The sequence below is a fragment of the Eutrigla gurnardus genome (genome assembly GCF_963514095.1).
Source record: "Eutrigla gurnardus genome assembly, chromosome: 21".
NCBI lineage: Eukaryota > Metazoa > Chordata > Actinopteri > Perciformes > Triglidae > Eutrigla > Eutrigla gurnardus.
Window position 1 is genome coordinate 11,170,165 of NC_139932.1, and position 13,625 is coordinate 11,183,789.

Below are 13,625 nucleotides of genomic sequence, written 5' to 3' on the forward strand. Positions count from 1 at the left end.
GAGTCTGTGCCAGTTTAGTTTTAATATCCAGAGTTTAATTTTCATACCATAAAGAGTGTATGTTCATTATGTTTCACCCTGCAGCAGCGAGTACGCTCCTGAGTCATCTAAATGCTCCCACATACAAACAGAGTTGTAAAGGTATCTTTGTTATTTTTTTTTTTATATCGTAACAAGCTCACGCGTTCCTGTCTTTTCATCCCGCCGTCTTTGTGATGAGATAACCAACCACCCCTGCAACAACACGTTTATTTATTTACGCGCTGAAGTTATTTGACTCCCGCTGTGAAGCCTCCATCATCGCGCACAAAACACCGCTTTTGTGCTGCAGCAGAATGCATGGGAGACTCTAATGTGCTCCCTTGATAAAGAAGCGCTAATTTTAGGAGAAAGAGAGAGAAAAAAAACAACAACAACCTCCCATGGAGTCAGCGAAAGAACGGCTTTTGATTGTGATGTCTTCATCGGTATAAGAGATAAAAACAGTTTGAAAATAAGCCCGATAGCGAGGTTTTACTGGAGGAGGAGGTCGGGGGTCGTTTTCTTGAATCTTTAAATTCCCGAAAAGCAAAATGGATGGAATACATCATTATCTTATCATGAAAGTTATGCTATACCACATGTTAGTTAATGCCACTAATCCATCATCATCCCAAAAAAGCCTGTTGCCGTATAAAACTCTATGTCATCTAATTAATAATTCATACAACTGAAGTGTGTGAGACATCATTCAAGGTGATGTGTTGCAACTGTATAAACGGGTTGTGGATACATGCAGTATTTCTGGTCTTCCTTACCTTGCACTTTTCTTTTTTTTCTTTTACGCCCTCTTATGGTGAATGTCCACTGCAAAAAGGATGTTTGAGTGTTAATGTCATGGCAACAACTCAGATTCCAGCAGAAAAAACGCACCCACGATTGCATTCTCAAGCTAAATTCACAAACCCTTTAATCTCATACAGTAAATACGGTACTTTCCAAGCACGTCTGTCAACAACGGGACAGAATATTTGATTTTCTAGAATAATAATATAGAATAATCCAACAATTGTATGAGGGTTTGACATATTCTTCCATGTATGCAGCGTCACCTTAAATGTAATACTGGAGGCTAAATGCATGAAGTTAATAATGTGGCAGAAACGGCACCATGGAAGGTCTGCTCACACGGCTCCTGCAGCTTCTAGAAACTGAAAGCATATCAACCAGCTCGTTTTGTTCCTACACATGCAGCCTTCACTGAATGCATCTAAACAATTTCCAGTAGACATTGGCCTTTAGTCCCCTTGCTCTTTCCCCGTCTCCCTGTCTTTCCTCCAATGACTTCCATTATTACAACACATGCCTCCGGACTTTACTGCCGTGTTATTCCTCACTCTCCCCGTCTTCAATCTCCTTGTTTTTCGCTCTCTCTCTCTCTCTCCCTGTCTCTTTGTCTCCCTCTCTCTGTCCCCCGCTATGCAAGCAACACAATTTTTCACTTCAGTGGGAAAACAGGTATAATAGAGGAAGTGTGCCAGTCTGTTTAATAAAGGAATAAAGGCAAAGAGGAGAGATGAGAAAGGAAAAAGGAAGCACCCTTGGGGCTAAAAACAAGAGAGTGCGCACACACACACACACACACACACACACGCACACGCACACGCACACGCACACACACACTAACAATAAGGAGGGAACACAGAAATTCACACCTGCTTATCTCTGAGGAATTGCTTGTGAGGTGCTTCCCTATTTAATTAGAAACTTTAGTAGGAACCTCATAAATCACCGCAACATAAAACTGAAGGGTAGGCAAGGAATGCTCCCCGTGTACACGCTGGTGCACACACACACACACACACACACGCACGCACACAAATCCGCACTAGTCCGAAAGCTGAGCTTATTGGTAATTCATGAATTCATGAGCGTGTGTGATCTTCAGCTGCAGTGGGTGATCCATCGATTTAATATGCCTCGGTATATGTGTGTGTACCGAGCCTAGTCTGTCTTTTCCACACAGGCCGACACAAATAGAATATTATACCACTATTGTCAGGAGTATTGCCGTGTACTTCATCAACGTCACCTTTTTTCAAAAAGAAGAGTTAAAATTCCCGTCGTTTTTTTTTTTTCTTTAAACTCAACTCCGCGGTGACACCTGAGAAAAGACACGGGAAGAAGATGTGTGTTGTGTTGACAAACAGAGCACCGGGAGCAGAAAGGTCACTGTGAGTGTGTGGCCGTGTGTGTGCACGTATATCGCCCCATGTATGTGTGGTAAGGCTTGAACTCGGGGCATTGTGTGTGTGTGTGTGTGTGTGTGTGTGTGTGTGTGTGTGCGCGTGCATGCTCGTGTCTCCAGAGTTATTCTGATGGCAGTGTGTGGTAACGGGATCCAGGGTGATGTCTGCTCTCAGACAGCGTCTGGCTCTCAGCTCCCCATCTATTATTCACACACCTGGACACACACACTGCCTTCTCTCCCCACATATCCCACTCTTTGCTGCACTTTCTTTTCCACATTTGTGCCTGAACAGTCGAAGAAGAGGTTTCGGGTCTGTTGACTCGTTTTCTTGGCGTTTTGTTTGCACAACTTTGTGAATTATGCGTGTGATTGTGTGTGTTTATGCATTTTGTGGTTATCTCCCAGGAAACCCATATCCTTGAAGTGAATGAACTGCTGTGTTTACCGGGGTTAAAAGGAAAACGTTTGACCAGAGAGAAGAAGACGGACTGATAAGAAATAAAAGATAGATAACCATTAAAACAAAGCAGAGTCTGGTAAATAAAAGGGACAAAAGAGTTTTCAAAGTCATCCTTTGGCGAAAGCTGATCAGCAGGTCATTATCAGACCGAGACATCTCTTTGGGGACCTGGCCCTTCTTCGCCACCATTGGTTGGATAGGCTGCTGATTGACATTTATAGAAGCGGAGTGTGTTCCGATCAAGAAAAGGCCTCTTGAGTTTGAAAGAATGCACCCATTATTGTGTTGTGAAAGGTGACCTTACATAGAGATGGGTAAAGGTCACGGTGGGGGGGGGTGTTTGTTGATCAAAGTCTTTTCCCCAGAACATTATATGAAGAGCTCGTATTCACCTGAAGTACCTGGAGAGAGCTATGTAAGTTTGATCTGAGGTCTCAAACAACAAACAGATCCTATATTCATTACCGGCTGCAACAGTTGGAGAAGTTGATGATTGACAGTTAAGGAAGCAGGATGCGGGCGCCAGGATAGCTCAGTTGGCGTCCCATGTACGGAGGCTAAGTCCTCACCACAGCGTCCCAAGTACAAGTACCATTACTTTATGCATGTGTCACAATAAAAAGATCCTTAAGAGGAACTTAAAGAGAAAGAGAGTGGTGGACATTTCTTTCCATCTTCCTTCTGCTTCTCACATCAAAGCAACCTCTTGCTCTGCCATATGTCCAGCTTCCAGTGTGGACACTACAAACTTTCCCTTGCTACAGAGATACACACAAAATACAGCTCCTAGACTATAATCTCAATGTGATTACTCAGCGTGCTGTATTGATGATATTCAACCCGCTGGAACCGTTTGCCCGGCCGCACTCTCCCAAATGAATGGCATCCGTAGCTCCGGGCTCCGAGCACCGGCGGGTCGCCTGAAAGGCCAAGTCTTGATTCGACACAATGGGCTGATTTGGCGCCCTCGCTGCTCCGGGGAGCATGTTGACTTCTTTAATGGCCCCCAAAGCCTTTTAGCTCTCACACAGTGGCCTCTGGTCACATAATATAATGGGGTGCACACACCACTCTGTCGCACCGCTAATAGAGACACAGGTGGCGACGTGCGCTGGCATTATGCGGGAGCCTCTGTGGGGTCCTCGAGGCCCAGCCAGTGGCTGTAGCGGCGGCGTGAACAGTGGCGGTCATCACCGGCGGAAAAGAAAAGAAAAACAGCGGAGGAAATAATTGGTTTGAAAGAGAAATGTGTGTAAGGGTTTTTCTCAGCCCGGCCAGATATTTGTCTGCACTAAATGAGGTCTGTCAGGAGATCTCTACCTGTCGCTTCTAACACCCTGCTGCGGCTCTAATGAGACAGTGAAAGAGGAATTGGATGGGAGACGACGGAGGGAGAGAAGGGTGTAGAGAGAGACGGGCTGTGACACTAAAAGTGAGGGAGTGATGGGGAGGGGGGAGAACTAAAAAATTGATGGACAAAGAAATCAAGACCATGAGAACAGAAAGAGGTGACTGAGAGGACAAAGCATACGAGATGGAGCATTCATTGAATTAGCAATTGGAAAGGAACAATTGTCGGGACAAAGAGAGGCTTTTTTTTGTTCGCTCAGCACGTTGAATACAGTTGTGTGTGTTTTGTCATTTGGACTTGATAGAAGAGCCCTTTCTGTCCACTTACACATAGATTACAGCTTCAAGTGCCGGGTCTTTTTCCTACATTATCTGGAGGGAAAGAAACGAGGACAATCAATAACTATATACCAGCAGGGTTTGCAGGAGAGATGAAAAAAAACAACAACTCATCAAGTCTGCAAAGCTTTTTATTCCCCGTCTCATCTGATGGCGGAGAGAGCGAAGGGCTTTCTATCTCAATCAGGGGAGAGAGACAACGAGAGGGAAAAGAGCAAAAGCAATAGCAGGAGGAGGGAAATGAGTAACAAACGCTAAGCTGTGAGCCCCCTGCCTGGTCACAGTGCTCTCAGGCAGCTCGGCGGCGGAGGGGAACGATAGCAGGGAGACCTGTCACTCACCCCTTTGAAGCCATGAGGGAGATGGAGGGAGAGCAGGAGGAGAAATGAGCGAGGAAGCCTCCAGACACTTGTCCCCTTTCACGTCCAACACCATCTTCCCCTCACAATAGCATTCCTCTTCACTTTGCCTCTCTCCTGGCTTTTTTTTTCTGCCTATCCCTCAGCAGGGGGATAAGGTTAGATTAGTAGGCCACATGGACCTGCAGGGTAACAGGTACCATGCCTTTAATGCCACAACGGTCAGTCACTGAGCCGGGGGTCCCCCGGCGGCTCCCTCTGCTAGAGTGTCAGATCCCAGATGTAAGAGGAAAGTAGCGCCGGTAGAAACCAACATATGCCTCACTCACAGATGGTGTATGATGTCTATGTATTCACCCTCCTCTTCCTCCGTAGTTGTTTAGCATTGCTGCTGTGTTGACACAGGCACACTGAGTCATCTCATAGCACCGAGGCTTTCTTTTCCACCTCCCGTTCCTAAACAACCTACCCGAAACACAAGCCACGCAGAGGCTTACCCTCCGTAAAACCAAACCCGGCAGGAGGGCCATTGCAGAGGTCAGCTTTCTGCATAGGGTTTCGACACTGCCGGTGCGAGCCTCTGTAGTCACTTCCCTGCTAACAATGACATTTCCCTGATTTGCACCCACAAAGCACCTTCCCTCACACTGCAGGCGTCAGGGGAAATGCATTAATTAAAATCCTGCTGTGTAGCAGATATGCCTAATCGCAAAACATAAAACAGAGAATAGTGAATTAAAGCACAGAATGAGTTCAGTTCCACTCTGTGGGTTTTTTTTTTGCCCACTCATCCTCCTATAGAGAGAAGAGTCGAGCCGGAAGGAAGGAAGGAGGGGAAGAAGAAGAAGAAGGAGGGAGGGGAGGATTTTTTAAATGTCTAATGAACTGAATGAATATTTAACTTCCATAAAGGAAAGCAGTAAAGCACTGAGTTCATGTTGTACCTTTTGGATAACTACAAGATGTCTCCATAATAGCTGGTCATAAAACATAATACACTATGCCAAAAGACATTGTAAATGTAAAGTGCCGTGGCATTAGTCATTCAGGTGTCACCTGCAGTGCTCCTTCTAGAAGCCACACGTCTTTAGTGCCTTCCTCTCTGGCCAGTCGTCCTCTCAGACGGAATAAAAACATGTGTCTTCCCTTTTTTATCGTCTACAATAACTCGTGGCGATGAATAGCGTCTCATGTGATTCTCTGCTCCAGCCTGGCGTCCCACATTACCGTGCCACGTCCTCGTTAATACCCGGAGATTAATGTCAAATCATCCGCACTCCCCCACTAGTCTCGCACCAGTCCATCTCGCCTGAAGCGCTGTGTTGAACGTGGAAGTGGAGGGTTCGTCCTGGCATTGATTGACACCGAGAGATGGATCCAGTCCGCCTTTGAGCCTTTCCTTCTGGCACACTCTCCACCTCACACCCCCCGTTTTCTCTCTGTCTGCCATACGTTTCAAGGAGTTGGACAGATTTGGCCGCCGCCATTGTATCGCTGTCGGTCTGAATCGAATGCGTGGAGAGACACATTACCATTATGCCGTGATGATACGTTGTTTCTTTTCTTCGTGCCTCTTTCACAGTGAATATTCAGTTGTTTCTGTCTGTCTGGCTCTTATTGCATGTCCTGCCTCGCCTGGTTGAACACCTAACACTCTGACGTGGTTCGACAAAGAGGGTGGAAACCCGAGCAAAGTGTGGCGGGTCGGGTTACGGTGGCATTTGGCATATGGCCGCTCCAAATTGTTTCTGATTGATATCTTGAAGAGCGTAGGGCCCGAGGGCTTACAGAGGAGACCCCAGGAGACCCCCATGTGTACGTTTTGCTGGTACTCTTGGATGCTTTTGAAGATTCAATACCTTGAAGATGTTACCAGTTTGTTGAAATTGACAAATGAACATAAATATGGAAATAGGGTAACTGCTGGATAGTTATTTGCAGTTTCACTGCTGAGATCGGGGAATATGGAGGAAAACTCCTACCTAGGAGGTAGTTTTTTGCAAGATCTACAATTTCTACATATTTTTGAACACTTTTTTTAAAGCATGGTGTGTTGCAAATACAACGCTTATCATGCATCTATCCAGCAGAAATAGGTTTGATGACTCCTTTTGGCGGCAGAAACGCTGCCACTGCCACTGGGTTTGCCCATGCACGTTTCAGGGATTCGGGTGGAATTCCTCACACAATAATTGTGGTAATTTCAGTTTCCCAGCATGCTGTGTGACTTTGGATGACATTCTGCTCCGGCCCACTCACCTCACTGTGCTTTGCGTGGCCCATGTCGAAACCACGGCGATACCGTAGTCAGCAGCTTATTCTGGCTTCCACCAGCAGCATGTTGGTCACGGTGTGTGTTCCAGCCATGGTGTGTTAGTGTGGCTGCCATGCTTAACAGACTGCAACTCTGTGTGACTAGCCTTCCTTTCGCCATCCCCAAAAACCCAAACCGTGGCAAGCAAGGACACAATCCTGCAATCACTCGTACAGTCCTCACTCCAAAACGCACACAGTGTCAACCCTTCAGTATATTTGAATGTTCAATATGTTGCTTTTTCCTATGTGTTGGTGTCTGGGGGGGTTGTTGTGTCTGTGCATTTCCTTCGCTTAGCCACAGCCGACATTAACATAACACCAGCAGCAATGTTTCTCTCTCGAGGATTGACTGGACTTTCTTTTAAAATGCATGAGTGCTCAGATGTGTTACTAGAGGTACTAAAGTGCCATTTTTACTGGGGGAAACGTGGAATGCTGTTGTTTATAATGTACAATCTTAACACAGGTCTTGTATTTATTTAACTTCCTGCAGAACAGCACATACAACACGCATAATTAGGCAAAGACTCCATCGGTACATGTTTAACAGTTTCACTGTGGATTCCATGCAGAGTCGGAGGAAGTGTGCTTTTTTGCGGTGCACAGTGACAACGCTAGGAAATGGAGAGAGTGTCCTCCTGTGGTTTTCACACCGGAATGGCTTCCCTTGTCTGCATCACACCTTCTGCTAGCTGTTAGCCCCATGGAGAGGGAGAGAGAGTCACTTTGGGCATGTTCATTGACAGATTCAAAGCAGGAATACCATCTGCACACCGGGTCGCGTGTGTTGTCCTCTGAGCCGTAACACAGAAACCATTATTATTATTTTATTCAATACTATTAATATATTATTAATATTTCTTATATTTTGTGCTCAAAGTTCTATTTTAATGGTAGAAAATATAAAAGGTTAAATTAGCTTGAAAGATGCTCCATAAATACTATATATTACTAATGCTATCAGTGGTTGTGTCACAGTTAATATTTCATTCTGCATTTTTACTGCAGGAGTCACTGTCTTTATTTCTGTCTTCAGTGATGGTGTTAGTGTAGTTATATCTCTCAGCCACTAGGGGGATACAGTTTATGGTCAGGCTGGTTGCTTTATGGAGGGCTGGGATTTCCACTGTGTGATCTGAGGTATCATCTTTATCCCACAGATGCATGGACATACGGATCAAAACACACACACACACACACACACACACACACACACACACACACACACACACACAGATATGTTTCCTACACACGTTCTGCAGGGCGGAGGAAGTGTTCTCTGTGAGTCAAAAGCACCAGTAACTCCTGCCACCCTCCCAAGAGTATCCGACATTACCATATGAGTAGCTATAGCCAGACAGCCTGTGTGTGTGTGTGTGTGTGTGTGTGTGTGTTCATGTAAGCGTGTGAAAGAGAATTGCCAATGTTTTTATACACGCAACCGCTTGTGTGAACACAATACTTGTGTGTGTGTGTGTGTGTGTGTGTGTGTGTGTGTGCGCGCATGCATTTGCGTGTGGGCCCAATGCATCTCTCACCTTCCCACTACTCACAGTCTAAATGAAGTCTGTCTGGCAGTGAGTGTCTATTGTGTAGCGCTAATGTGATAGCAGAGATTAGCATTGTAATCCATTTAGCATAGAGCAGCTAATCCACTTTATTACTGTTGAAAAGGAATCAGATAATATTGGCTAACACCACTGCAGCTGCCTTAATGATTATAAGCTGATGAAAAATTACTTTACAATATATTGATAATTAATGTTGCCGACAATGAAAATTAGGATTAGTTGTTTCATAAAATAATAATAATAAAAAGAATCATAAGCTTTGGCTTTTCTGTCAAGGGAATTAAGGTACGGGTGTGTTCATTAACATGCTTTTTGTTTGTAGATAGGGTAGCAGTGATACAAATCATGCACTCGCTCTTTACTTTCACTTTATTTTTCTTCATTATGCACGCCACAGGTGGTTATTTTATATTACATATTTAAAGTGAAGGGTTTAATATCGGGAGAGATAAGGTCTGCTGTAACGTTTGCTTTAAAATCTCGCCCACGGTGACCCTGCTGTGTTGATTTTAAGAAAAAAGAAAGAAAACATAGGGAAAGTGCTATTAAATACTTGTGCCAATTATTCTTCAAATAAGTCCTGTGGTCTTTGATTTACATCAGTCGTTTCCCCTACGTGTTCCCCTGCAGTCCCAGTGTGCCTGCGTTGCATGCTTGCGGACATGCCGTGTTCTCCCCGGAGGCTCATTTGTTTTGTCGCTGGTCAGATTGAGAGATAATACACAGGAGCTTCCCCTTGAAGTCCCTCTGCTCCCTGGCGGCTGCGGATCCGTCCCAAACACAATAAAACTCCATATTCAGTCTTTGCCTCAGACCCTTCAACTCTGCTCAGCAATTGGCTCCACACACATCTTGCATGCAGTTGCGGTAAGCCGACACACACACATCTTTGCATACATTCACATGCTGCGTACAGTGCCGCGTACGCACAGCGCCGCAAATTAACTCACCCGATCAGGCGGATAAGATAACCCCAGCTGCTGAGTCGGGCTCACATGGAAGTTTCTTTATTCCTGCCCTCTCTCTCGTCTTTCTCTCTCTCACCCATTCGCCTCCTGTTCTTTACAACTGACCCAAGTCCATACAATGGTTCCCGGAGAAAGTGTGTGAGGCTTTGATGCACAGAACTCAAGGTCCTTTGAGATCGAGATCACTGCACAAGCCAAGCAGGAGGCAGAGCGAGAGAGGAAGAATGACTGAGAAACAAAGACGGGGAGGAAGGGTGGAGTGAAATCAGGGTGAAAGACGGTGCCCGTTTAAAGAAATGTCGTGTTGTGAAACTGGATATCAGTAGGAGCAGCAGGAGAAGGGCAGGATGTAAACGGCACCCTTTGTACTTGGGTTTCTGTCTTTACTGCACGGTAGTTATGCCAAGACAAAAGCTCCATTGGACTGTAGTATAAAGTTTAGGGATTCAGTCACTAAGTATACAGGATGTGTCTCTATGAAGCTAACATTCATTGTTCTTGCTAGTTGATAAAGATTCAGAGAAATTGTTGTTTTTCTTGAGGTTTTTTGGTTTGACAACTCGATTACTTTCTTAAAAGTGAACGGGTGTCCAACAAGGAGCAGTTGCGGGTCCAGCACCATTTGTCAGTTGATATACGTAGAACAGTTAAATCGTTTTGACCTTTTTAAAGAGCGTTGTTAATTAATGAGTTAATCGTGAAGTGACTCGCCTGTCTGCCCGACCATCTGCTTCCTTTCCATTTGTGTGTTACCGATGAACCCTTAAGTGCCGAAGAGCCCAACGAACTACCGAGAGTCAGCACAACTTTAACAAGAGGTGCTTCACACCTGTCCGCAGGCCCACACAGGCATATTCTACCGGGTGCTGAAAGTTGCTCGGGTGGGTTTGTGTCAGAGCCGTGTGTTCCTGGGCAAAATTGCAGCCCGAGGACCAGATTTAGAAAAGGATCGTTTGGAACACACCCCCGCGCGCTTGTTTGTGTGTGACGATGTAAGCAGATGTTCGGGCACAACCCAGAACACTTCCATCACGCCTCCAAGTGTGCGTGGGGCCAATTCTGTGCACTTTCTGCTGAGTAAACACACCCCGGGGCTCACAAAGCACACCTCTCGCCCAGATGCCTAATTACCGCAATCACTTTTGAATGTTTCGAATGTGTGGAAACTGTGATGGAGAAAGACGAGCGTCTCAGAATGCGGCACAGCGAGCCATGATGCATCGGCATATCTAGAAAGCCTGCATGCGGCAGATAGGCAATTTTGTCAATAATAGTGTTCAAAAGTACCTTTTTTAATTATGCCTCGGCCTCTAATTGGACACTTTGTTGTGCTGGATGTTACCTTTGTTCCTGTGCCAAGTGCCTCCTCCAGCAAGGCAACATTACTCTTTCTCACTTTGCTTTGGTTTCACCTCCGCTAGTCTGTAAATCCGTGGATATTCTGCGCTGTCAGATGTCTTTTCCTAAATCAATGCAGTCAAAGTCAATAATAGCTCTCATCAACAGTACTTCTTTCAATGTTTTGAATGTTAACTTTATAAGACATTGATATTATTGTACTACCACGCGTGCGCTGCGGCGACTGGAAACGTGATGCGTGAATGGAATAAATGAATCCTTAACATGCTTCTGTGTTTTTGCAGATCCGGGTAGACGGCTCCTCGCGCGCTCTGCAGTACGAGACGGTGCAGGCGGTGGAGAACGGACCCATCCTCCGAGACATGGCCTTCTCTTCTGACCACCACTACCTCTACGCCATGTCTGAGACCCAGGTCAGTCACACACACACACACACACACACACACGTCAAGAGTCTCCCCCTCCCTCCCTGCTGAGTCAATATCATAACTACTGGCGTTTATCATTTTTCTTATGGCACAGGGTACAATAACCTTTGGTGTAGCGTAGAGGATTTCATTACAGCCTGGCTGGAGGAGAGAAAGGGATTAGATAGACTGTTGGGTGCTATGACCAAGTCTTTTTTTATAGAAACCGACTGTGAGGGTAGAGTTGGAGTGAATAAATGCGTTAAATTATAGGGAGAGAGGAGAGTGGTCTCAGTCCACTTGTGTGTGTGTGTGTGTGTTGGGTGTGTACGCCCATGCACACACACACACTATCTCTCTTAGTACCTTTGATGACATGGAATGTGGAGCGAAATAGCAGCACTCTGGGTAATGGACACAGACACGGGGATACTGTGAACACCTCTATCAGAGGCAAAAGCCCGCTAGAACAGCGCCGTAGAAAAGCTCGTAACACACATGCTGTGCTCACAGAAGCACACACACATGGCCATGAGTCATTGTGTTTCACTTTCTCACTATATTACACACAGTAGACGAGACGAAGCACCTTCAATTGGAAAGCAACTTTCTCTAACAAGGAAATTCAAAGCGTGCCATGAAAAGACAGACACAATTATAATGACTGTATAATCCTTAATACAACTGAATAAAAATGTAGCTGCAAACAAAAAGTCTTAAGCCGTGATTTAATCGAATTGAGAGCCGGAGAAGTAGTTGAACAACGTCTTAACATTCAGTATGCATTATCATCTTTTGATCACCTCCCATCCAATTTTAGTTATCGTAAATACCGTGAGAAGCATGTGACTCCTGGACCCACAAACCTGAGTTTGTAGGGGGGCAACTGAACTGTGTAGCTCCATTTACTGCTCATCATTATTAACGTGACTGTTAGAAAATAATGTTGCAAAAGCTCCACGTTCAGATAATATGCATATCGTCGTCCCCTCTCCCTCCTCTTTATCTCCCGCCACCCGTAATCACAGCAGACCACTGCTGTTTTGTTGGCAGCGATAGCCCCGTCGCCCCCTGTATATTGTGTGCGGCTTCCAGCGGATTATAAGCCTCTCTGGCACCATGAAAGTGTCAGTATTTGCTAATGTGTGGCGCAATTTGTGTGCGTGTACGTGCGCGAATGCGAGCGCGTTTTTAAAGAGGCCCAGATCGTCCTGATGACACTTTAAATATCAGACGGACAGCGAGCGGAAGCGCCCTTTCAAACGCTGCTCTCTGAGAGAGAGAGAGAGAGAGAGAGAGAGAGAGAGAGAGAGAGAGCATAAGTTAGCAGGCTAACGTTGCTACATCCTATACCTCTTTTGTATAAATCTGTTAATCAGCGATGTGATTTTTTCTTTCTTTCTCTTTTGGATTTTTGTGTGTAATTGGGCTTACAGAAGATATTACAGAATAACAAATGAATTATTAGGAATACATCATTTCCATTTCTTTCCATTATGATGGCTTCCTTTTTTGTCTCACTTTTATCGCCCAACATCGGGTTACACATTTAGCATTTTTAATTTGCATGCCCATTAGCTTATACTAGGGGGGAATAAGCAACCAAGTGAGTTTTGTAAGTGGTCCCGTGTGTGTGTGTGTGTGTGTGTGTGTGTGTGTGTGTGTGTGTGTGTGTGTGTGTGTGTGTGTGTGTGTGAGTCCTTCATAGTAATAAGTCTATTAGCCTAGTTAGAGGGCTGACCTCCACTAAGTGTTTAGAAGAAAACAACTGGGAATTATCATCCACACAAATATAGAAAGCTGTTAATGAACACATACTCATGTGTTAACGTTGCATGTGAAGGTTTTATGCAACTCAAAGAACATTCATTCATTATAATTTGGATGTTTACAGATCAATACATTTCTAGTTATTTCATACTTAATCATTCCCATAATTAATTTAACCAATCCTGATATTTGTCTGTTTTCTTGAGTGGAGTTTCCCAGCTGAAACGCACTGCTTTATTACCAACCTGATTTACTGTTAAACACCGCTTCCAAGTGTCTGCAATCACTGAAGGGGATCAGTGCAAATTGCCTCATCTCAAATGTAGAGAACAACAATATTTAGGGCTTGAAGTGTTTGTTCTCGCAGCTTTATCTCCAGCAAGTTTGTTCTTGAAAATGTCCCTGTAAACTGTGAGCAGAACTGTTCCCTGCCATGCCGTCGCCTCGAGTCACAACAAGATTTATTAAATGTCACAGAGAGTTACAGAATTTCCCA

At 45.0% G+C, this 13,625-nt stretch overlaps 1 protein-coding gene across 2 annotated transcripts in view; it reads left to right on the top strand.

The window, feature by feature from the left end:
• The window catches only part of plxna4 (plexin A4), a 341,055-nt gene that overhangs the window by 103,067 nt on the left and 224,363 nt on the right, over positions 1-13,625 (top strand). For both annotated transcript variants that reach the window (XR_014599104.1, XM_084038253.1), the window contains exon 4: positions 11,237-11,365. Coding sequence is in view for 1 of the 2 variants with exons in the window: in XM_084038253.1 (XP_083894379.1) it covers positions 11,237-11,365 (129 nt within the window). In the remaining variant the exon portion in view is untranslated. The remainder of the gene's footprint in view (positions 1-11,236; positions 11,366-13,625) is intronic.